The sequence below is a fragment of the Polypterus senegalus genome, chromosome 12 (genome assembly GCF_016835505.1).
Source record: "Polypterus senegalus isolate Bchr_013 chromosome 12, ASM1683550v1, whole genome shotgun sequence".
In the NCBI taxonomy this organism is placed as follows: domain Eukaryota; kingdom Metazoa; phylum Chordata; class Cladistia; order Polypteriformes; family Polypteridae; genus Polypterus; species Polypterus senegalus.
The window spans coordinates 83994581-84020531 of NC_053165.1; the positions used below are offsets into that span (position 1 = coordinate 83994581).

At 43.6% G+C, this 25951-nt stretch overlaps 1 protein-coding gene across 3 annotated transcripts in view; it reads right to left on the reverse strand.

Annotated features, from left to right (window-relative positions):
* aldh1a3 (aldehyde dehydrogenase 1 family, member A3) overlaps positions 1-25951 on the reverse strand; it is a 65441-nt gene that overhangs the window by 36608 nt on the left and 2882 nt on the right. Inside the window, exons 1-4 of one of the 3 annotated variants that reach the window (XM_039772704.1) lie at positions 20896-21069; positions 19107-19211; positions 12423-12563; positions 7357-7486 (exon numbers count right to left, since the gene is read on the reverse strand). In XM_039772704.1, the coding sequence (XP_039628638.1) occupies positions 7357-7486; positions 12423-12563; positions 19107-19211; positions 20896-20991 (472 nt within the window). In that variant the 5' untranslated portion in view covers positions 20992-21069. Of the gene's footprint in view, positions 1-7356; positions 7487-12422; positions 12564-19106; positions 19212-20895; positions 21070-25951 lie in introns of those variants that run through there. The other 2 variants (XM_039772703.1, XM_039772705.1) reach the window with 2 other exon arrangements.

A 25951-nucleotide genomic window follows, 5' to 3' on the forward strand; every position in this document is an offset into this window, starting at 1 on the left:
ATGCCAGGGGTCTTTCAGGTCCACACTAGTGGTCGGCGTCCCCCTTCACTGCTGGTCCTCGTGGGAGTGGAGCCTACCCAGGCGGTGCCACATATCACAGGACAAACTCAAACACACGATCACCATGGAGGGAGTTTGGACAGGAGGTGGCGACTTGGCAGCTGTGGCATTCGGGTGGGCCGTGGATGGAGCAAAATAAGTAGTACAGCTAGCTCAGTAAATTTAACATTAAAAACACCCAATGATTTCCTGCAAATGGGCACAGTAACTTATAACAAGTATTCTTTTCTTTTTTGTCAGGGAGTCTCCACAATTTTCATTTTTTTAGGGGGTCCTCGACAATCCCCCCTGGTAGTCTGCCCCTTGTTCGACTGCTTCACACAGTCACACGCATATGGCTGGTTGTATTCAAACTGGTGACGTCAGACTGCAGTGAACGTCTTACTTGCTGGTCTCACCAACGTACAACCTGACTCCACTCCCTGGGCACACCGATAACCAAGGTGGGCAGCAGGCGGCAATTGTTCAACGCACCCAATAACAGGACGAGCCACCTGGATTGGGACCCAAGAATGTCCTCAAATGCAGAAGTTTAATTATTCAACCAAAACCTGATGTGTTCCCTGCCTCGGTTTCCATGGTGACTCCACACGGACCCTTCGTGAGCGTCTTTGGTTACATGTGTCAGTGGACCGGTGGCCCGTGCTGACTTGGTTGATGCACCTAGCATCTCTTGATGCTTCCAGAAGAAGAGAGCGGCTGGAGGGCTGGAACTTCCATGCGACTCTTCAATTCCACCCGGGGGAGTAAATGTTAACATTAATTTTATTTTAATTTTTTTTCATTTTTATTACTATTTAATTTAATATTGTTTTTTTGTATCAGTATACTGCTGCTGGATTATGTGAATTTCCCCTTGGGATTCATAAAGTATCTATCTATCTATCTATCTATCTATCAATGGCTACCAAAAAAAGAAAGAATTCTGGAGATTGTGATGGACAACAGGGATGGGCTGGCATTCCGGGTGGGATGCCAGTTTAAACAGAAGGACGGGGGAGACCAGTCGCATGGACTATTTACTCCCCCCCTGATACCAATAGGTGGCAGTCTTTCTGGGTTACGGTGCCTGCATGGATACCCGCAGAGCAGGCTGGGAACTGTAGTCCTAGTGTTGCATGGGGCTGCACTTCTGCCTGACCTGGAAGTGCTTCCAAACTATAGTGTGGGAACACTGGAAGTACATCCTGGGTCTGGCATAAAGGAAGCTGCTCGACCTCACCCAGGGGAGTCGGAGTTGGGAGAGGAGCTGGACAACATGTGCCTGGAGGAGAGAACGGGAAGAGGAGAATATTTGTGGAGATCCAACGTGTGAGGGACGGGATACACTTGATGGTACGCGACTAAGACACTACGCAAGTGGTGTACTCGTTATACTTGCGCGTGTACTTTGTGTAAATCTGGAGGATTCCACCAGGTGGCAGTGTGAGAAATCGTCACGGTGAGAAAACAACGTCCAATTTCGCAGTGGTGCGAGTTAAAGAAAGACGTTGAAGATCAGATTGCATTCTTATGGTAAGAGTGACACAGAAGATGGCATGCGAGACCTTTAAATATGTGACGCCTTGTATTGCATCTGCGAGAAACGGATGAAGAGAAGAACCATGAAGACTTTCGTACGTACGTCAGCATTTCAGTTTGAGGATTTGCTCCACCGCATCGCACCACTCGTCAGACACCGAAGGACGCGTTTCGATTCTGTTGGAGGCGCAATTTGGCTTTGCTGCCACCCTGAGTTTCTCTTGCGGCGGCTGAATCCCCACTTTTTTTTCCACTTTGCTTCCGTTTCGTCTCGCACGTTTCCACATCCACTTTCAAAGAGCTGGTGATTTGATGCCAGCTCTTCTGACAGGCAGGTCTGTTACCATGGAGATGCTGACAGTAAAACAACGATGCCGACGTCACGTACCAACAACTTGAACACACATGCGGCACCCAAATTTTTAACGGTACTGAAACTCGCACACGTGCCACGTTACTTTCTGACCACGTGATCATCGGACATGTCAAAAGAGCGGGGAAGCCATGATGTGCGGGCATAAGCATTCTCAGCACTTTATATATCCCAGCCCTAAGAACATGTGACATGTGGTGGGTACCTTCTTGTAAGGTACTTTGGTTTTATTTCAATAGTGTATTTGTGTTTGGGATGCTGCAACGCCCCCTACTGGTCACACTAGAAATACATAAAGAATGTCTCTCTGTGTATGCCAATTATACAATCCTTTGACCAATCTGGACCAAAGCTGGCATAGTGGCACTCCGCTCGCATTCTGAAGGGGATGGGAGCCTCTTACCCGAGAAGAATCAGAAACCATCGGAGAGCCAGTGGAGTCAGGCCTGTTGGAGATCGGAACTGCTGTGGTGCTGAGGCATTGCCTGACATTACTCAGGTGCCAATCTGAGGCGGGTAGGGTGTGGAATATCTTGTCTCTCCGGCGTGATGATGATCTTCCTAAGCTGTGTTGGGGGCTGTGTAAACTCGCTCTCTGAGGTGCACAGACCTGGGACTGGCCAGATCTCTCTAGGTGGGTACACCTTTTATTGGTCTGGTCGCTCTGATGGTGGTCATACTCAGGGAGCAGCTGATGTGGATGCTATGCAGTGACCCGAGACGAAGACAAGACTCCTTAATTGCTGTGTCTCTTTGGGGGTCCTTGGGTACCACTGGTTTGACTTTGTGTTGCTCATGGAGTCCCGAATGAGGCACATGACCTGCATTGTGAGGGAGCATCAGTTATGGCACTACAGCCATGTGGCACGATTACCCTTGGGTGATCCGGCTCACAGGACCCTCATTGTTGAGGACCAGGCCGAGGTAATGCCCACGTAACACCTGGCCGCAGCAGATAGAGGGTCATTTTTCGGAAGGTGGGATTGGACCACGTGTATGCCTAGGGGGTGCCAACTGGGATCCCTAGCTGTTTTGTCATGTGGTGGGTGCAGCAACATGCTGTACCAGTGCCTGCTCCCCAACATGACCTGACCTGCACTCCTAGGACCATATGGACAAGAAGGACTACTTTGGAAACCAACATTTTGACCCTTTGGGGGGCCAGAGGTTTTTTTGTTTGCTTTCTTCTGTATCTACACTGTGCACAGCAGTGCCACCTACTGGCTCAGAGCAAGTGAAACGTGCAAGCTGACTGAATGACCGGAGCTTAATATGACTTAGCCGGGCAACTCCATGTGCTGCTGCTATCTACTGTCGTGTACAAAGGAGTCTCGTGTGCTTTTACAGGAGTGGTGGGTGAGGAAAGGAAGAACGAACAAAAGAAGAAATGAAACAAGAACGTTTGGGCATTACCTGTGAAGGCATTTGTTAAAATAAATTATTTTTTGAACTGGGACTTGTTGGTGTTGGCATGTTGGAGAGTGTAGTGGCTCAGTGGCGCCCCCCTACAGGTCACAAGATTTACCCCATGCACTAGGGTGCTAGGATCGACAGCTTTTGGGTTCCTAAGATGCACAGGCAAACGTCTCTACTCAAAGCGACAGACACAAAGGCCGAACGAAGATGACATCTACTTGATGATCGTTTCCAGACAAATAATCAGGGGATGATCCGCAAAAACAAAAAAAAAGTCCGGGATGCCCTTTGTAACGAGTAAGAAAGGAGGAGAAGTGGGCTCAGTGAGCAGTTTTGTCAGCGAGCCGAGTGAAATCTCATCCCGCAGGCGCCGCTCGGTTCAGACTTCTTCTTTCATGACGCCTGTTATTCCATTCAGATAGCTTGGCTTGGTGACAAATGGCATTACTCACGGGGAGTGAAATGATGAAAGTGATAACGATGTGACAAAAACAATACAAAACAAAACAAAACAAAAAAAAACAAAGCGAGTTATGTCCTAATGACACATTGTGGTATCGCACACAGATTAATTAAAGAAAGAAAGAAAGAAAGAAAGAAAGAAAGAAAGAAAGAAAATGTCGAACTCTAACGTTTAAAAAAAGAGGCGTCTTATTTCTTGCCGTACGTCACTTCAGCTCTCAGGTAACGTGGGGGGATTTTTGTGGGTTGGGCAGATTGCTGGGGGGACGAATTGGAGAAAAGACAGTTAGCCTTTCCTTCATATAGTGCCTTTTGTGGAACTTTATTAAGTATGCGTCGTGTGGCGTACGGACTCCGTGGAGCTGGTGGGTCGCATGTTGGAAGAACTTAATCTGGTAGCTTTGTTCTTATTACGGAGGTCAGGCAGCTACTTCAGGTAAAGGAGGAGATCTGCCTGCTAATCACAGTTACATGTTGATTAGCGCAAGCAGACACGAGAATGTCCCTGTGCTCTGTACACGTGGCAGTCGTGACCCTATACAATTATTTCTGTTATGGAGGTCAGGTGTTTATTATGGGTAAGGAAGGCGGGCATTTCGAGGTCAGGAAGTTCATCGCGTGGCACCAGAGAAGGCAACGGGTTGCATTTTGAGTAGCACAAGCCAGCAAGCATTGTACGGAGCAACAGATGGCGCATCACAAACATTAACACGCCTTTTACAAATCCCATGCCAAATGATCCATAAACAGACAGATGCACTGCACTTGTTATTCTAACAGATGGCACATCACAACCCTTTGTAGTAATAAAATGCACACCAATTGTTGTTCCAACAGGTGGTGCATCACAAGCAGTAACACTTGATCTACAACATAGAGATTTGCATTGGATTTGTTATTCGAACAGATGGCACATAAACATTAACACTTTTTACAAACTCTATAACAAATTATCTACAACATAAACATATGCATTGCATTTGTCATTCCAACAGTTGATGCCCCACAACCATTAAAACTGCTTTTATGAAACCAAATGATCTAACACAGAGACATATGCATTGCATTTTTTTATTCAAACAGATGGCACATCACATCCGTTTACAGTAATAAAATGCATTTCATTTGTCATTCCAACAGATGGCACATCCTAAACATTTGATCTACCAATTAGAGCTATGCATTGCATTTGTTATTCCAACAGATGGCGCACCACAAACATTGAACACTGATTTTACAAATCTCCTACCAAATGATCTATAACAGAGACATATGCATTGCATGTTCTTCTAATAAATGGCACATCACAACCCTTTGTAGTAATAAAATGCACTTTCCAACAGGTGGTGCATCACAAACAGTAACACTTGATCTACAACGTAGAGATTTGCATTGCATTTGTTATTCTAACAGATGGCACATAAACTTAAACATTTTTTTTTACAAATTCTATAACAAATTATCTACAACATAGACATATGTGAGCCTAAACTTCTCCTCGTACCAGAAGAGCTCTCATGGGATACTCGAACTTTTGGATAAAGCTGGCAGCCAAATATCCAATGAGTGTTACATTTCCTCCCCTGGCTGGGGTTCTGTCCCTTGTTTTGTGGTGTGTTTTATTTATGTTAGTGTTACTTTTGTTAATTATCTGCTTTGTGTTACATTCCACGTGTTTTGTGGGTGGTTCCCTAAGAGGCAGGATCAGCTGCCCATCAGCACTAGGCACTGCCCTTTAGCCCTAGAAAGAAAGGGGCATCACGAGGGCACTAGGCGAGAGTTTATTGAGATTTTGCTCTACCTTGTGCGTATTGTGATTTTCAGAATCTTAGACCATTTTGCTTTATTTATTTATTGATTTTTTTTTACCATTCCCTGAATTTCACTTGGTTGCTTTTGGGATTTCCTTTTTGCCAGCATTGTATGCCTTCTGTGCTCTTTGGAGCTTCACAGTGTAGTGCAGCCTTTTTGTGAAATAAATTTTTATTTTATAAAGATCCTGCGTTTGCCCTTTACATCTTGCTGTGGTTGGATGGCAAATGTCACCCCCTAGTGAGCAATTTTGGAAGCGTTTTTGGAACTCTTTATAGCAGGGGTGCCGAACTCCAGTCCTGTAGGGCCACAGTGGCTGCAGGTTTTCATTCTAACTATCTTCTTAATTGGTGACCAGTTTTTGCTTCTAATTAACGTCTTTTGTTTTAATTCACTTGTCTCTGTCCCATTAGTTGTTTCTTTTTCCTAAATTAGCTGCCAAACAATAATGAGACACAAAACGAGCTGCCACCTGACCAGCTCACCTGTGCCCATCACATAATATCTGAAAATTAAAGAAAGGTGAAGGTCTCAGTAAGTTTGATCTCTCCCTTGACGGTGTTCTTAGAAAATCAGCAGTTTTGGAAACGTCTGCTGTGGCAGAAGGAGAGCAGCAACAAGCCATGGAATTAAACAGCAGGCTTAATTAACAGCACGACTCGGCATCTCATTAAGAGACTGGTTGGAGTTTGCAGCCCCAATTTAGCTGGTCATCTGTTGGCTCGTTTCATGTCTCATTTCTGTTTGGCTGCCATTTAATGAAGAGATGAATCAATTCAGAGGACTGAATCCTTGAAAACAGGGCTATCAGAATGAAGGGAAAAGGAGTTAATTAGCAGTGAAAACTGGTCACTGATTAGGAAAAGGGTTGGAATGAAAACCTGCAGCCGAGTTTGACAGCTTTATAGTGATCCGATCTCCACGTTCATAAGAAGGCGGATGTGAGAAAAGACTCTCGTGAAAGTGTTTTGCTTTGCAACAAATCCTTGAAATAAATTGATTTTACTGGCGTGGTACGGATTATATGAAGAAGGCTTCTGCCAAAAAAATAAAACCACAAAGGGAAACAGAGGAGCGATCAAGTCTTTAAGGAGCAAGAATACTCGTTTCCTTCCAAAAAAAACCCATTTAAAGTCCCCAGAATTCTTTTTAAGAGAGCTTCACGTTTCACAATATTGTCAGGAGACAAAGCCGGAGGTGGCAGAGTTAAAGGTGCTAAGATGTGCATTGGGTGTGACCAGGATGGACAGAATTAGGACATTAGAGGGTCAGTTCAGGTGGGACGTGTGTCAGACAAAGTCAGAGAGGCGAAATGGCACTGGTTTGGACAGGTGCAGAGGAGAGATTGCTGGGTATACTGGGAGAAGGATGCTAAGGATAGACCTGCCAGGGAAGAGGAGAAGAAGAAGGTTTATGGATGCGGTGGGAGAGGACAGGCAGGTGACGGGGGTGACCGAGCAAGATGACGAGGACAGGAAGATATGGAAGAAGATGATCCGCTGTGGCGACCCCTAACGGGAGCAGCCAGAAAAAGAAGAAGTCTGTAAAACAAATTTTAGTGTCAGTATCACAAAGCTGTATGCGAACCGAAGCCTGCCTGTTTCACTCATCACTAATCAGTGACGTCGCATTTCCGAATTCAGACCGCGGGTCCGTGAACACTAAAACCAAACCGGATGGTCAATGAGGAAAATGTAACCCAGGCGACTCACCCACTGGTAAGGCCTTGCCGTGGATTTTGTCGGCCCAACCGGCGTAGTATCGCAGAGTTTTGATACATCCTTCCAGGTCAATGAAGAAGGCTTGCAAAAACGGTTTGCCGGTATCCATGGTTTCCAGGGTCTGAAATAAAAGAACAAGAAGAAAAAAAAAAAAAAAGTAAGATGATGTTCTACTGAAGACTTCATTAAAAACGCTCAAAAAGCTGAAACTGGACTGACAAGTGTCTCCTTCTATTACTTGATATGCCTGAAACTGCATTTTACCTAAATTAGCTGAACAGAATTAGTTTAGAACTCTTTTAACTGAAGAAACAGAGAGAGAGAGAGAGATAACTGCCCTGGCTCCTGTCCATCAGGGGTCTGCATGCTTTCTGAATCCACTGCACACGACCTTCACTGGTCTTCAAATGTTAATATACTCCATCTATACATATAACACACTAAGGGTCACATGATTACTCGCGAATCACTGGGGCCGGACCCATGATCTTAGTTAAAATTGAAAGCTTATGACTGAGAAGGTGACATAGCAGAAAGGAAAAAAAAAAGCAGCAACATCTGCTGAGGGTGAAGCAAACTGCAGAAGCTGATTAGATTATAGGAATAAGAAGAATGGCCGCCCCAGCATCGGTCATGTGATTATTCTAAGTGAGAATTTGATTTTTTTCAGGTTTCAAATAGTATATAACATTATTCATTAGCCACTAGGTCTAGAATATTGATCTTGGTCAAAATCGAAAGTTTATGATTAAGAAGGTGACATGACAGAGACAGAGAGAGAAAGAAAAATAAAAAAAGGCAGTGACATCTGCAGAGCATGTAGCAAACTGAAGAACCTGATTACATGATAGGAATAGGAAGAAAGGCAGACCCAGCATCGGTCATGTGATTATTCTTGAACCACTGGGGCTGGAACCTTAATCTTGGTCAAAATCAAAAGCTTACAATGTAATGCACGGTGACGAAGAAAAACACGTGGATAGCAGCAATCTCTGGAAAGTTAGCAGGGTTCACATCTTTCCTACGAGAAACTGATTGAGAAGGTGACATGGCAGAAAGGAAAAAAAAAGAGCAGTCACATCTGCTGAGCGTGAAGCAAACTGCAGAAGCCAATGATGATGAAAGAAGAAAAATGACAGTGCCAACATCTGTCACATGATTACTCGTGAATCACAGGGGCTGGAACCTTAATGTTCATCTTCATGAAAAGCTTACAACATGATGCACACTAGTGAGGCACAACATAGGCTAGTGGCAACTTCTGCAACATTAGTAGGGTTCATGTCTTTCTTATGACAAACTGATGAAGAAGATAACATGGCAGAAAGGGGGAAAAAAAAAAGAGCGACATCTGCCGAGCATGAAGCAAATTGCAGAAGTGATAGGAAGAACATGTGAACATCTGTCACATGATTACTTGTGAACCACTGGGGCTACGACTTTGATGTCAGTCATAATCGAAAGCTTATGACATGATACATCCTGGTGAATCAAAAATGTAGCTAGCAGCATCCCCCGTGAAGTTATTGGGGTTCACATCTTCTTTATGATAAACTGCACAGGTAAACTGATCGAGAAGGTGACATTGGGGGAAAAAAAAAACGAAAGGAAAGCGGTGGCATCTGCTAAGTGTGAAGTAAATTGCAGAAGCCAATTACGTGATAGGAAAAAGCAGAATGGCAGTCCCAGCATCTGTTGTGTGATTACTTGCAAAGCACTGGGGCTACGGCCTTGATGGTGGTCTTAATTGAAAACTTATGACATGATGCAAGCTGGTGAATTAAAAAAGCATGGCCTGCGACAACCTCCGAGAAGTTATCGGGTTCACATCTCTCTCACGACAAACTGCAGAGGCAAACTGATCGGGAAGGTGACATTGCAGAGAGAAAAAGAAAAGCAGCAACATCTGCTGAGTGTAAACCAAATTGTAGAAGCCAATTAAGTGATAGGAAGAGGAGGAATGACAGCTCCAGCACACGATCTGCTTGAATTCGTGATCTTCTGGCGGCTGGAACCTTGATCTCGGGAGGACCAGAGGTCTGCGTGTTTTCTAGTCAATATGGACAGCTTCAGACAAACTGAGACATTATACGCTTTATCAACCCCTTAATGACAAGCTTTAGAGACTCTGCACTGTCTGCTATTTAAGTACCCTGGATGAGCACTCCTTAATAATACATTTTAATTATATAGCACCTTTCCTATGCTCAAGATGCTTAACTAAAAACTTTGTTTTTTTATTAGGGTGATAAAACCATCAGGCCCTCAAGAATGAAACGCGTCTGCTCAAGTAGATTTTAGAGGTGGACATTTCAAAAGGTCTTCTCCCACCTGTTTACGGCTTGCTTCTCATGCTTTGAAGATTGTACCCCCAATATGACCAGAAGCCTAAAGGCTCAGGCTGGGAGAGATTTTATGGTGGGTTCAAATAACCCGGAGTGAAAACTAGAAATGAAACTGGACGCTGCAAAACTGGATCTCGAGAAGGTTAACCATCAGGAGGCAAAGAGGACAGATAAGAGGAGGATGAGGGCCATTAGTGGAGGTCCTCGGTGGTCTGCCCTTAGTCCGTTACTTTCTCCGATTTATATTAATGACATTCTGCCTCGCACCCTGTGTTGACTGGGATTGGCTCCAGCACACCCCGCATAACCCTGTAGTTAGGATACAGCGGGTTGGAAAAATGACTGACTGGCATTGACATTGAGCTGCGGGGCAGCATTAACCACTGGGCTGCCCTGAAAACCTCGAACGGAATGCGCTGGCCACCTCAGGACACTGGAAAGTGAGGAGACGTCACGCGTATTTCGTGGTGGTGGTGGTGAAGATGCCCGTTTCAGCCGTCTACACAGTCACTTCTTCTCAGGCCCACCGCCCTCAGAATGCTCATTCAGCTCCCATCTCCTTGTGTTTAACGACTTTAAATGGCTGTTGCTAAAGTACGGGGCCAGCGACAGATCACATGACAAGTGATGCCGGCAGCTTTCCATTGGATTTTGGCAAAGTATAAATTGGGGGAAAAAAAAAAATTCGGAATGTGCTGCGGTTTAAAAAACACACACAAGGTTGGCAGAGACAGGCTCGGCTCATCCCTGGTGTGAATTAAAACCTCTGGGTTTAAGAAGATCTAATTGAATTAGCCAATTTGTGTTCTGGCTTTGCAGCTTAACGCAAATCAACTTACTGCACATAAGTGTGGATACTGTCATTTATCTGGAAAAAAAACACAAACAAGGGAAATGTCAAAACGGCTTTCGTATCCTTTCGAAGAAAAGAGCTATTGGGATAACGGTGAGCGAGCTGCAGTGGGGGGGATATTACTGATGTGGGACTGAAATAGATAGATAGATAGATAGATAGATAGATAGATAGATAGATAGATAGATAGATAGATAGATAGATAGATAGATAGATAGATAGATAGATAGATAGATAGATAGATACTTTATTAATCCCAAGGGGAAATTCCCATACTCCAGCAGCAGCATACTGATAAAGAACAGTATTAAATTAAAAGAGTGATAACAATGCAGGTAAAACTGACAATAACTTTGTATAATGTTAACGTTTACCCCCCCAGGTGGAACTGAAGACTCGCACAGTGTGGGGTCTCCTCAGTCTGTCAGTGGGGCTGCTCCACTGTCTGGAGATGATCCTGTTCAGTAGATGCAGTGGAAGGTTATATATATCTCCATCCATTATCCTACCCGCTACATCCTAACACAGGGTCACGGGGGTCTGCTGGAGCCAATCCCAGACAACACAGGGCGCAAGGCAGGAAACAAACCCCAGGCAAGATGCCAGCCCACCATAGGGCACACACCGACACACCAAGCACACACTAGGGACAATTTAGAATCGCCCAATGCACGTAACCTGCATGTCTTTGGACTGTGGGAAGAAACCGGGGCGCCAGAGGAGAACATGCAAACTCCACGCAGAGAGGGAGGACCCAGGAAGCAAACCCTAACTGCGCTACCGCGCCGGATATCTATATCTATCTATATATATATATATATATATATATATATGTATGAGGTGACACACAGAATAACCAGACTGGGCTTGGGGCTTTCCTGGAAAACTGTCTGGAGGTCGGCTTCATAGAACTGTATCCCCTGCTACACGCCCTCTCAAAGCGCCGACCGGCTAGGTGCATCAGTCAGTATTTGCACACCAATTGGTACACGAGTTGCGGGTGAAATAAAACCAGCGAATCAACATCAAATTTCTCTCGAATTTTCTCTTTTCCCGTAAAGCAGTTTTTGACTGACATAAACATTCCTGTCATCCCTCGATCATCCCCCCTATTCGCCCGATTTAGCTCCCGGTGATTTTTACTTGTTCCCGAAAATCAAAAGTGACCTGAAGGGAACACGTTTTTCTTCAATGGATGAAGTAAAGACAGAAACGGCAAGCCTGTCGAAGAGCCTCAAGCAAGAAGACTTCCAGCACTGTTTCAATCAATGAGAGATACGTATGGAGCGGTGTAGAGATCAGGAGGGGGGTATAGAGAAGGTGAGGATGTTTATAACGATGTAATTCATCAATAATTTTTTTTTACCAATCTGGCTAATTTTGTGTCTCACCTAACACACACACACACATATTATAAAGCCCCCTACTCGCTTCGCTCGCCCACCCCTCTCTTCGGGGGTGAGGTTTTTCGCGTCTCTGCCTCTGCCGCTCCCTTTGTTTGGGGGGTATGGCGTGCGCGTCGATCATTTAAAAGCCTGTACAGCAGCTGTCCTTTTGTCTCACTTCCTTGGACGTTACGGACGTTAAAGTGTCTTCGAGAAATTGTTTGTAAATATGACGTGACGTGCAAGAAGTCTCGCGGGACTTCAAGGTGTCTCCCCGTGATGATCACGTCTCAACCCCAATTTTTTTTTATATAGATATACTGTATACATACACACACACACATTATATTATATATATATACACACATATACACACACACACATACACAGAGTATATTATATATATATAAATGATGGAAATCAGTTTAGTTTTAAAGAAATAACTAAAAACAAATAAATCAAACAGACACTTACGGCAAGAGTGACCCGGTCCCGCTCCACGAGATCGGCCAGCTTGTGTAACAGCCTCCCTCTGCTTGAGCCGTCCATTTGTCTCCAGGGTGAGCCCCTCTGAAAGGCAGCTTTGGCTGCTTCCACCGCTTTATCGATGTCCTCCTTGGAATCCATCAAGAAAGAGAGAAAAACGTAACTATGGGCATTTCTGTTCTTTATAGACATTTTGCACCCATGCAGTTCCTCCAGTATGATCAGCATCAATGTCTTCACCGGGGCTTGCTCTCCTTTTTCACTTTGCCCCTCCATCAAGTTCCTAAACCGCCCATCCAATTTCGAATTTGCTTACAGATTTACAGGTCGTCAGTCGGTGCAACGCAAGACACAAACCAGCATGGGGCGCCAGACCACCTCAAGGCTGGATTTGGAGTTGCCAGATTACCTAATGTGTGTCAAAAAAACAAAAAGTACCCTGCAGACCCATAAGTAGAACCCACTAGGCTCCATGTGGAGAGCGAGTGTGCCTGGATTTGAACCCTCGACCCTGATGCTGTGAGGCAGTAAATCCATCAGCAGCATTTCTAGGCCTGCTGTATTCAATTGTAGAGTTGTAGGATGCAGGTTGGGTTGATCAGCCCATTGTGGCTGTCAATGTGCCATCCTATTTGTTCATACCCTGTGTCTGGAAAGAGAGCACCAGATACAAGGTAGGAACAAACAGGATGGCACATTGACACCCACTAAGGGAGAATCAACCCAACCTGCCCACCTTTAGTTAGAAACTCCCATTTGCCAAAGACATGCATGGCAAGATAACAGGAATCTCTAAGCTGGTTATCCAAGGTTGGGTCCTGCCTGGCGCCCATTGCCACCGGGGTGACTCCTGAACTGGATTTGTGGCTACAATGCCTTTCCTCGAGGTTTCTTCCATTCTATAAGGGTTTTTTTCTTAGAAAGTCAAGGCTGGGGGAACGGCAGCTGTGCTGTCAAAAAAAAACCAAAAAAACACCCCGGGCATTCCTTGTGCAATTTTTGGGCTAAACAAGAAATAAATTGTTGTTGTTGTATAAAGATGAATTTGTCATTTAGGTTTTGGCATCCTTCTAGCTTTTAAAAAGCATTAACAAGATGAGACTTGGAATGCCCGGAAATGTGGATCTGCAAATGGACAGAGGACTCATTTCATTTTATTTTATTGCATTTTGGAGATCCAGCACAGAAAACTGTTCCCGTCTTTAATGAGGCACAAGAGAATTCAAGGCAGCGTTCCTGCTCCAATAAATTTACAGTGCGGGTCGGCCCACTGACAGACAAGGACAGGCCGCCAACACGCCAGCACTTTACATAAATGACATTTTAATTGTTGCCAGACTTGGTGCAGTTTTGTGGAGTTAAAAAAAAAAAAAAATCATTTACCACGCTGTCAGGGGGCCATCTTAGAGCTATAAAAACTCAAACTGGAGAGCAAATAAAAAAGTAAAAAAAAAAGTCTGAATTAGAGTAAGTTGCCCTTAATTCAGGGTGTTCCTAAGAAATGTAATGATATACTTGATGAGGTACAAGTACATAATAAACAAAAAGAGCTGTGTCAGATAATTGAAATATTAAAATGTGTGCTCCCAGTGAAAATGACTTGAAATGATTCAAGTCAAAATATTGTCAATTGTAGTAGAGATGTGTTACTTTTCACCTTGTGATGGGGGTCCATGAAGGGATGGACTCCTAGTAAAGGATCAAAAAGAACATCATATTCATATCACCGACCTTGAAATAGTCTAAAATGATACCCCACATGCTAAGGTTTAAAATTTGTCTTTTTTCACTCTTGGATGGTGGTCTGTACAGGGATAGACCCCCTAGTAAAGAGTCAAAAGTTAGAAATGACCTCATATTCATATCACTGACCTTGAAATAGTCTAAAATGATACCCCACATGCTAAGGTTTAAAATTTGTCTTTTTTCACCCTCGGATGGTGGTCCATACAGGGCTAGACCCCTAGTAAAGGGTCCAAAAAAAAAACAAAATCCCATATTTGTAATCAAGTCAAGTCAAGTTGGGGAGCAGGCACTGGTACAATGCATTGCCGCACCCACCACACGATGAAACAACTTGGGATCCCGGTTGGCAACCCCCTAGGCAGACACGCGGTCCAGTCCCACCCTCCGGAAATGACACTCCATCTGTCACAGCCAGGTGTTATGTGGGCGACCCCTTGGCCTGGTCCAGCCACTTGGGTCCCCAACAATGAGGGTCCTGTGAGCCGGATCACCCTCGGGGGAAACGCACCACATGGCCGTAGTGCCGTAACTGACGCTCCCTCACAATGCAGGTCATGTGCCTCATTCGGGACCCCATGAGCAACACAAAGTCATACCAACGGTACCCAAGGATTTTCCGGAGAGACTCAGTACCAAAGGAGTCCAATTCATAATCACTGACCTTGAAATAGTCTGAAACGATACCCCACATGCTGGGATCTAAAACTTGTTATTGCTAACCTTCGAGTGGCTCTTAGAGGGCTGGGACCCCCAGTACAGAATGAAATATCAAACATAAGATCACATTTGTGATCATCAACCTCGAAATAGCATATAACAACACTCCACATACCTGTATTACCGATTCCCATTTTTTCGAAATTAAAAAAAAAAAATGATATAGTGCCTTTCATATGTATCTATCATATAGTGTCTTACCTATGTATCAATCATTAAAACACTTATTAAAAATAATCTAAATTTACCCATAAGGCATACACATTGAGCTTGGACTGGACAAATGTAAAACAGTTCATATACAGAAGGAAATCCTTAGAGCAGGTGGCCATTCCCTCTAAAATGACAACCAAATCGAGGCCAGGGCAGATGTTGAGCTTTACAAATACTTTGGGTTCTGATGGGACAAACGTATAAAACACAAACAGATGGAATGCACTTTTAGACAAAAAGCTTACATCATGTCTTTCATAGACACTCACAACACACCTAACACGATACTTTCGTATTCCTTCAAAGTTTTACGTTGGTATATTCAAGTCCACTTGCGAGTCTGGATAGGATCTCTGAAGTGACGGGTTCAATGACTCCATCCATTTCAGAACATGCTGGTGCAGGTCCTCCACAAACTGCTCCATCACAGACTGTTCGTCCGCCATAATGGAAGCTGTGGCTTCCACGCCGTCATCATGAGAAACTTGGGAGAGTTTTTCTAGCAGAGCCTACTGCTGCTGCCACCAGGGGGTCAATGTCCAGGCTACGTCAGAACTACGTTAAAAATAAAAGAACAAGAAGGTCCACCTCAAAAAGTGGACTGGGCAGCCCAGCCTCCAGACTTAACCTCCACTGAGTTAGTTTGGGATGAACCAGGCAGAAGGGTGAAAGGAAAGCAGCCTACAAGTGCAACCAACACATGTGTGGGAGCTTCTGCAACAGAAATAGAAAGAAGGCCACATGTGTGTTTGGCTGGGGTGGACTGGCACCCTGCCCAGGGTTTGTTTCCTGCCTTGCGCCCAGTGTTGGCTGGGATTGGCTCCAGCAGACCCCAGTAGTTAGGATATAGCGGGTTGGATAATGGATGGATGGATGGGTGTGTTTGGCTCTTATACAAGGGGATGTCAAGCTAAAGTTAGAAAATGGGATTTATCAGACATTGGTTTTGTCCGTAGCTCTGTCTTGGCCCGATATGGCTGGTAGCAGCTGGGACAACCCCAGGAACTGCAATTTGAATAACAATAATATTAATAATACATTATTACTGCATTATTCTCAAATCTTTATTATCAAATGTATGGTTGTGGAGGCCGGTGATTACCCTGGCACAAGTGGTCAAGATGCCATTTTTGTCAAAGCATTTGCGGACGACCACATTCATACTCGCATGATTTACAGCGACAGGACCTAAACAAAGCGAGGACAGGACGCCATTCTGAAGGAGGATTTGCTCGCAACAGCATTCATCCTCACACAGTTTGTAATTGTCAGTTAACCCAAACTGAATAATAATAATAATAATAACAATACAGTAATACACACCACATTAAACTGCTCTATGTCATGGCCTAGGCCCGATATAGGAGGTAGCAATCCTAGAAAACACTTTGAACAATAATAATGATAATAAATTATAAATATGATCCTCAGACCTGTTTAGTCCAATTCAGGGTTGGGGGTACCAGAGACTGCCCTGGCTGAAGTGACCAGGGTCAGTCCGGGACAGGATGCCATTTTGTTGGAGGGGTATGTGGATAACCACATTCATATTCACACAATTTACCGTGCAATTGGAAGTTCATCCAAATGTCGTATTAATAATAATAATAATAAAAGCTGGGCGGCACGGTGGCGCAGTGGTAGCGCTGCTGCCTCGCAGTTAGGAGACCTGGGTTCGCTTCCCGGGTCCTCCCTGCGTGGAGTTTGCATGTTCTCCCCGTGTCTGCGTGGGTTTCCTCCGGGCGCTCCGGTTTCCTCCCACAATCCAAAGACATGCAGGTTAGGTGGATTGGCGATTCTAAATTGGCCCTAGTGTGTGCTTGGTGTGTGGGTGTGTTTGTGTGTGTCCTGCGGTGGGTTGGCACCCTGCCCAGGATTGGTTCCTGCCTTGTGCCCTGTGTTGGCTGGGATTGGCTCCAGCAGACCCCCGTGACCCTATTCGGATTCAGCGGGTTAGAAAATGGATGGATAATAAAAGCTTGCAGTGGACTCCAATTACCAGCGGAACTCTGTTCAAGGTGATGCACTGGCACTCGATTGAAGAGCACGGAGGTTGGGAGATCCCGTCTCTGTGAAACTTTACGCCCCACAATACAATTGCAGTTGGTTGAAGAGTAGTGTTTGGGGTTGGGGGGAGATCCCCAATGGCAGGGCCGGATTCAGACCCTTAGAGGCCCTGAGCACTAAACAGATTTTGGTGCCCCCGTAAATGTGAGCGGCACTCGCGCTCAGTGGACGACTGATGTGACCAAGACAAGGACGATCACGTGAGGCTCGGTGGTCTGTGTGGCAGTTATTTGATTCTAAATTGTTTTGTTCCCAAAATGAATATATATATCATTAACCTCTATTATTATTTTATATATGTATGTATGTCATTTTTTCTTTTAATTTGGAAGCCCCCTTCTTGTGGGGCCCGGTTCAGCTGGACCATTTGTAGTTTTGCACCATATAGTCCACAGTAAATCCGGCAATGGAAAACGTCAGTGGTGCCCTCCTTCTCTTGATGCCCTAAGCATGGGCTTATTTTGCTTAATGGTTAATCCAGCCCTGCCCAATGGTATTGCAAGCCCCACAGTTATAGCAGACCGTTACTCACTGGGACGCGGAGAACAGCGCCTGGTACTCTAGGTTGAAATTGGAAGAAGTGCTGGTACCGTGTACGGATGAGCGTCAGCCCAATTCCACCACTAACACGTTTTTATTTCATTCTCAGATCTGCTTAATCCAGTGCAGGGTTGCATTCAGTACTGGCCCATTTCAAGCAATGATTATGATAATAATCCTAATGTATCATAAAATGGAATCCTACAAATCGGACCTTCTCTGACGCCGGAAACACAAGGTGTCGTGAACTGGGGCTTTGACAGAACAAGTCTGAGGCCGGGTCGTCTTATTACAATTATGGGCTCCCGGGGGGGCAAACTAGTGTGCAGGGGCCCCCCTTTTCATAGCAGATAGACACTGGAAACATTGTGGGCCCCCAGTGCTCCTGGGGTCTGCGGCCAATGCCCATACGTTAAGACGGGTCTTGCCTGAGGCGCACATCAGGTTGTCTTGCCCTTCTGAATTTTTATCAATTCTTGCTTATCATTTCGAGTGGCATTGTGTGACATGTTGGTCAGTTCAGTTTCACTGTACTCTGAGTGACATAAATTCTAGTACTATACTGCTATTAATAATACAAATAAAGGCTACACTGTGTTCAAAAATGTTGTCAACTTGGTCGCAAAACTGGGCGGCACGGTGGCGCAGTGTTAGCACTGCTGCCTTGCAGTTAGGAGACCCGGGTTCGCTTCCCATGTCCTCCCTGTGTGCAGTTTGCATGTTCTCCTCGTGTCTACGTGGATTTCCTCCCACAGTCCAAAGATGTGCAGGTTAGGTGCACTGGTGATCGTGCGCGCCCTGCCCTGGGTTTGTTTCCTGCCTTGTGCCCTGTGTTGGCTCCAGCAGACCCCCGTGACCCTGTAGTTAGGTTATAGCGGGTTGGATAATGGATGGTTGCAAAACTGCTGTTACCCAAGGCACGACCATCATTCTTGTTTTCTCATTAACTTGACGACTAGAAAAGCAGCACGTCAAAGTGTCGATGCCTGCGTTTCTACTAATGGCGTGTAATGCAGCGGGCACTCCACCTTTAGGCCGCTCTGCTATAAAATGGAAGGAGCCCCGAATGCCGACCCCGTCAGCCTGATGTTCGAGTGGTCCTCTCCCATTACATGGGGTTGTCGGTTTGGTTCTAAATGGGGTTGTCCCTGTGAGATGTTTGCGGGGTCTTCCCAGACTCGAACTCTTTCTTCGTCCCTCCGAAGACCCCGCAGCGTTTAACTTTCTACGGGTACCTCTTGCCTGAGGAAGGGGCCTGAATGCTTGCATATCGTAATCTTTCTGTTAGCCAATAAAAGGTGTCATTTTGCTGGACTTTTCATTACGGGTACCTCTGCTAATCTGGCCACCTCTCTAAGACTCTAACATGAGGACTCAGGTGTCGCTTACCTTGTCGCCTTCTTCAATCTCACAGATCTGTGCACCTGTTGCTGGGTTGTGGGTTGCGAACAGCCGTCCACTCTCAGATGGGTGCCATTCATTGTTAATAAAAATCTATGAGGAAGGAATGCGTGAGTAATTATTAAATTGGCAGACATCGTGCAGCAGGGCGGCCCTTAGCGCCACGTTTCGAGTCCCAATAATGCGCTAATCCGGTTATTAAAACTCAGCAGACAGACGAGAACAAACCCGCGAATGCTCTTTTACATCACAGCCACTCACTACGGCGGTAAAACGACCTTAGAGCATTCAAAACATTCGCTCGGAGGGGTTGTTAAAAAGACCCCGACTCCTGAATACACCATTTTAGTTGTCCTCGTCTGCGATTCTTTTCGTTAGCGTGAGTCTCGTCGTCACATTCTGCTTGTGACAGACAAGCCCGCTTGGGGAAGTCCGTAAACACACCCACGAGGACGTGGACAGGTGCCGGCGTGACATGAGTAGGCGTCAAAGATGACACAAGCCAAATACCACGTGAAAGAAAACGCGTGAGGATTCCAGCGGAGAGTATAGTATACAGTATAGGAGAGGAAAGCAGAGTATGGCTGGCATAGTAGGGCCAGGGCACCGAAATGTCGGAAATGGCACTTGTGTCCTGCTCTCTAGTATAGTAGAATAGAGCAGAGCATACTATAGTAAAGCAGAATATGGTGCAGTATACTAGTACTGAGAATGGTAGGATAGTACAGAATAAATTACAGTCGGTATGGTATAAAGTATAGAATACAATATCGTAGAGTAGGGCTTTTTAAAATAAAAGTCGGAAATGTCTCATACATAAAGTAACATTTAGTAATATAAAATACAATAGTACACATATACTAGAATAGACAACAGAAAATGGCACAGGGTAAGGTATTGTACAGTATAGTACAGTATATTTTAAACATAAAATTCAGACGTGTTACCTATATAGAACAAAGGATAGTATAGGATGGATTACGGTACAATAAAGTATAACAGAGCATGGCGGAAAATAGGATTTATAAACAAAACTCAGGAACATCTCAAATATAGTATGTTTTACAAGATACAGTAGCATAAATACAGTTTATAAGAGTAAGAATCTGGCACAGAGTAAAGTATCTTAAAAATAAGTCAGAAATGTCACCTGTGTAGTATTTTATTATATAAGAAAGAACGCAGTGTCAACTATATATAGTAGAGTATGGCATTTAAAAGTAAAAGTTGGGAAAATCTCCTTTATATGATACTACAGTACAGTATAGTGTATCGGAATAAGAGCATTGAACATGGCACTGAGTATATAGAAAAGTATTTAAACAGAAACGTCAAAAATGTAGCATTGTATAAAATTGGATAGGATAGGACTGATTGTAGTATAGTCGAGTATTTTTAAGAATGGCGTTCAGTAACAAACGCCGGGAACGTCTCCTATTCAGTACTGTATGGTAGAAGTCCCGACAGTTTACATATAGTGGACTTAAGTATAGAATGACACGTTCTGGAATATTTCAAAGTGAGCAGTGCAAGCCAGCATTAACCCCCGAGCCCCGAAGGTGCAGCTCATCACCGCCTCTGAAGTCGCTCGTTGGCTGAAGCGCACATGGCGCGGTCCCCGTGAGTTTACACAGAGACGTCGGCGACAGTCGCCGCCTCCTCCTGCTTTGGTTCAGACGCGGCTCGTTCACGGCTATTGACGCCTCTGACAGGGCGCATTTACTAGCGGCAAAGCTCCACCTGATCGGAATAACAATAATGATAATACAGATCCTACCTTGGTGTGCTTCACTTCCAGATTCTTTATCGGATGCGGGATTAGTGGCGTTTTTTTCTCCGGTTGCCCATTCTCTATCGCGCCATTCTCCGTCATGTTGCTTGCTGAAGATGGGACACCCAAAGAAGTTTCCGAGCCGGCGCTGCTGTTTGTGCTGTCGTGCACCTCCAGCAGCCTTTATAACAATTTGGAGTTCCTCCCATCCCATTAAATAGCGGCTGATAATTTCGCTCCGCCCTCTACTTTTAATCTGTCCGTTGTTCGTTTTTTCCACTCCTTTATTTCTGTTCGTTAGGGTTAGCATTTCTATTGGGCATCGTTAGCGAAGGTTGCGCTTGGAACGACTTTGTGACGCGTGCGGCGGTTTGTGCGAATGGAAGGAGGATGAAGAACACAACCGGCCAGTCCACATTTATATTTAAAGTGGACGAAGACTTCCGATAACACAGAGGACGTGGGAAAGCAAAACTATGGGACCACCACAAGATGCTGGCTTTATAATTACATGGTGAATCTATCATATAGTGCCTTTCACCGTCTATATAATACAGTACCTTTCATTACCGATCGATTATATACTCCCTTTCCTCTCTTATTTATTTTCTTCTGTTATATAGTGCCTATCCAATCTATTTATCACAATGAATAAAACCGTCTATTAAGTAGCAATTAGTAATTTCTGTAGGGTAAACAATTTTATAAGGTTATATATTTGTTACAGACACTGCGTTATTCAACAGAATAAACACAAGTATACGGAAAATTCTGTTTCATATAGCGCCATTAACAGCATGCGCAAATCAAGGTGTTTCACCGGCTGAAGGAGGGGAGAATATAATAGAAATAAACACACACATACACAATGTCTATAAATAATAACACCAACAACTTGACACTAATATATAAAATAACTGAACTTCCCTAACTTGGAACTCGTGAGTAGGAACAAAGACGAGCAAAGCCATAGACGGATACTGGTTAAGGCTTTCACTGAGCAAGTCACTTCATCTGTCTGCGCTCCTACTGGAAAAAAACGAAAGAAATGAAACCCATTGTATCTGAATCGTTTTTAAGTCATCAGCTTATTATGTATAAGAACAATGTGGTTTCTTATTGCTTCTGTAGGCATCAATAGAAAACCAGTAGTGAAGGACTTTAAAACTAACTACAAAATATTTAAATTAAGGCCACATCGCGCATAATTGCCTCCGCTACTAAAGTCGCGACCCCTTAATGAAGATCCTCTGAATGCGAACTCTTAACTGTTACTTACGTCTATAAATCTTATGACTTACCGAACGTTTTTCCTGATCAATTATTGCTGGGAATTGTAGGAATGTGCAGTTTGTGCTTGGACGGGCCGACACCCCGAGCGGATCACAGGGCTGACTGATCGATCGCTAAGCGCGCTGAACCAAGTGGTGTCCAAAACGTTCATGGCTGCTTTAAGATCCCCGCACCGCTCCGTTAACTTGTAAACAGATCAATAGTTCGACTTTCCAGTATTTGCGATTATCCGCTAAAGCCCAACTTGGTGTGCCATTAGCAGCAAAACTGTTGGAAAAGGTCACCCCGAGTAATCAGCGTGCAGCCCCCACTTGCGTTTGCTTCTCGGAATTAACATCTGTTTGGTAGGCTGAATGCCCAGCACTTTGCAGTTCTCACGCCTGAGCAGATAAAACCACACAACTAATGGCATTTACTGTACGTGGGCTCCATCACTGCTCGCGAACTTGAGATTAAAAAAATAAAAACAAAAAGTAAAGTACAATAAAGTGCGACGAGGAAAAAACAACAAAAAAACGAGCGAGTTACTGAGAATATTTGAACATCGAGCTTACAGGGCACACGTGAATAATGTGATAATGTAACCCTAAATATGCTTTCTTTTCTTTTCTATTATTACGTTATCATCTCACTGTCTTTCTCTGCGTATTTTAAATTGGTGATCATTACGGTGATAAACAAAAATCATTCTGTAACGTTGTCTTTGATGGAAAAGTTGCTATATAGCGGACAGACAGACGGGTGATATGTCACGTACAGACAAAATCACTATATATGATGGCTGACACTTCATAAACCACAGATGGGTAAATACTGCACTAGATATAGAGTGAAAGGCACTATATAAAATAAAGAAATAGATATAGAGATAAATATGAAAGGCACTATATGAAATGGAAAAAAAACAGATCGAAAAGGAACTATACAACAGATATTTTATCACAGAGTGAAAGGCACTATATGAAATAAAGAAACAGGTATAGAGGTAAATGTGAAAAGGCGCTATATGATATTGCCTTTCCGATGTTTGTCTGTCTAAGACCGTATTAGAATGAAAGGCACTCTGTGAAATGGTGAAAGACAGCTAGACATGAAAGGCGCTATATAATAGATGGGATACTCTGCTTTTCTCGGTGCGCTTTACCTTTATGGTCGTATTCATGATAAACATAATTCATTTTGTAACCTCGAAGACACTCGTTTTTAAAAGCGAGAGGTTTTAGACGTTCAGGAAAGTTGCTGTATATAACAGCCAGACAGACAGACAGAGGTGCTATATCACAAGCAGCCGGACAAAGTCACTATTTAACAGTTAGACAGAGAAAAAAGGCACTATATAATAATTAGGGTGTTATTAATATGCATGGTCGGACGATCGGAAGAAATGATGACACGGACAATACGCAGTCAAATGAAGAGACCTTCATTGTTTGCGTTTCTTTAAATATTTCTCCTAAACTGATGATAACCCGGTGCCTTCACACGACAGAAGTAATTATTGTGCATCTGTTCCGGAGCGCTCCCTATTATTATTATTAATTTTTTTTTTATATTGTAACAGAGCACCTTTGATCTGCCGTTTAGTCCTCCATATGAACTGATTAGCAGTGAGCGCCGACCGTTCATCAGCCGCACAAAGGTGTGATGAGATGTGATGTCCCCAGAAGTTGCTGTTTGCACCTGTGTCTGATGAAGTTTAATAGAGTTTAACACATGCAAACAAATGCTTTTGTTCAGGGGGACAAAGCCTTTCCCAGCTCCGGGCTCATTCTCAAACACTGTTGTCATTGTTTCCTCTTCATTGCTTCTCGTCACTCTTCTTGTCAAAGTTTAATTAGGACAACGAGCTTTCGCAGGCTCATTTCTCACTTCAGCAACTTTGTAACACTTCATAATGAGACGGGGGCGAAATCGGGATTGAGCTCGAGTAAGGGACGGGGACGGGGACTGGGGCCGAGAGCCGCGGTGAGGGCGGGGGGCTTTGGAGTAAACGTTTTGAAATATTCCTTGTAATCTGTCAATTGTTCATTGCGCTATTGCGACACCGCATTTCCAAAGCGTTACGAGTGTGGGTGTGCGCGCCAAACACTTTTAGAGCAACTCTGTGTTTATGTGTGTGTGCGTGTGTGTGTGTGTGTGTGTGTGTGTGTGTGCAAGTGTGTGTGTGTATCTGTGTGCGTGTTTCGCGGAATCAGCATTTAAAGTGCGAGATTGTAGAAAAGCACTTTCAGCGTCCTTCATTTACATGCGCGCGCTAGTTACGAGCCCAAATATGATTTACACAAATAATGTACAGTTTCGTAACTGGTCAACAGTCATTCACAGACATTTTACATACAAATAAACGACGTGGCACAAACACGACCTAATAACTCGTAGGCAGGCAATAATAAATGTATGCGGCCTTTTCGCTATCTGTATGTTATATTGTGCGTTTCCTGTCTATCTTATTCAGACCATTAATACAGTGCCTTTTATATCTATAATGCACCTCATTTCTGTGCATGTTATATAGTATTTGATCTGCTGTATAGCGCCCTTTACTATTTTACATAGTTCATTTCTTATCGATTTATTATATTGTGCCTTATAATGCATTTGATTTCCGTCTATATTTTATCTGTTGTATAGTGCCTTTCCTATACATTTTATTTAGTGCCTTTCATATCTATTTTGCATTTCGGTTCCATTTATAATATTTAATGTTATATACTGCCTTTCGTAATCTTTTAGGAAAAGGGCTATATATTTCATACAGCGCCTTTCATATCTATAATGTATTTCATTCCAATCTATGATATTTTATCTGTTGTATAGTACCTTTCACTATTTTATATAGTTCATTTCCTTTTGACGTATGAAAGATGCTATATAATATCTATAATGCATTTCATTTTCATCTGTTTTATCTGTTGTATAGTGCCTTTTCTAATCTCTTATATAGCCCTTTTCCTGTTTTATACAGTGCTTTTCACATCTATAATGCATTTCATTCCTATGATATTTTATTTATTGTATAGTGCCTTTCACTATTTTATATAGTTCTTTTCTTATCGATTATTATATAGCGCCTTTCATATCTGTAATGCACTTCATTTCCATCTATAATATTTGATCTGTTATATAGCCCCTTCATATACATTTTATACCTTTTCATATCTATAACGCATTTCATTCCTATATTTTATCTGTTGTATAGTGCATTTCTTAATCTCTTATATAAACTTTTTCCTATGTATTTTGTATAGTGTCTTTTATATCTAATACATTTCAATTCTATCAATAATAGTTTATCTCTTGCATAGCACCTTTCACTATTTTATGTAGTTCATTTCTTATCGATTTATTATATAGCGCCTCTCACCGTTTCATTTCTGTCTGTCTATAATGTTTTGTCTATTGTATAGTGCCTTTCCTAATCCATCGCCTCTAGCCCTATTCCTGTACATTTTATACAGAGCCTTTCATATCTAGAATATCTGATCCATTGCTTAGCGCCTTTCCTATCTATTTGTCTGTCTGGGCTGCATTAAGAAGTCGCAGATCGCCTCTTAGCAACTAAACACAAACAGTTTTGCTCGCACGGTTGGTCCCCGATGATCTCTAATGTGGAACAAATGGCGGGTCTGGCAGCAGCTCGGTGCACCTTTCAGTTATTATCGAGGAGACAATACCAAATACATCGTAAAGGTGTCTTTTAACATCACGTACTTCTCCTGGGGCATTGTGAACTGTATTGTGAAAAGAAAAGAGAAAAATAGCCGTTTTT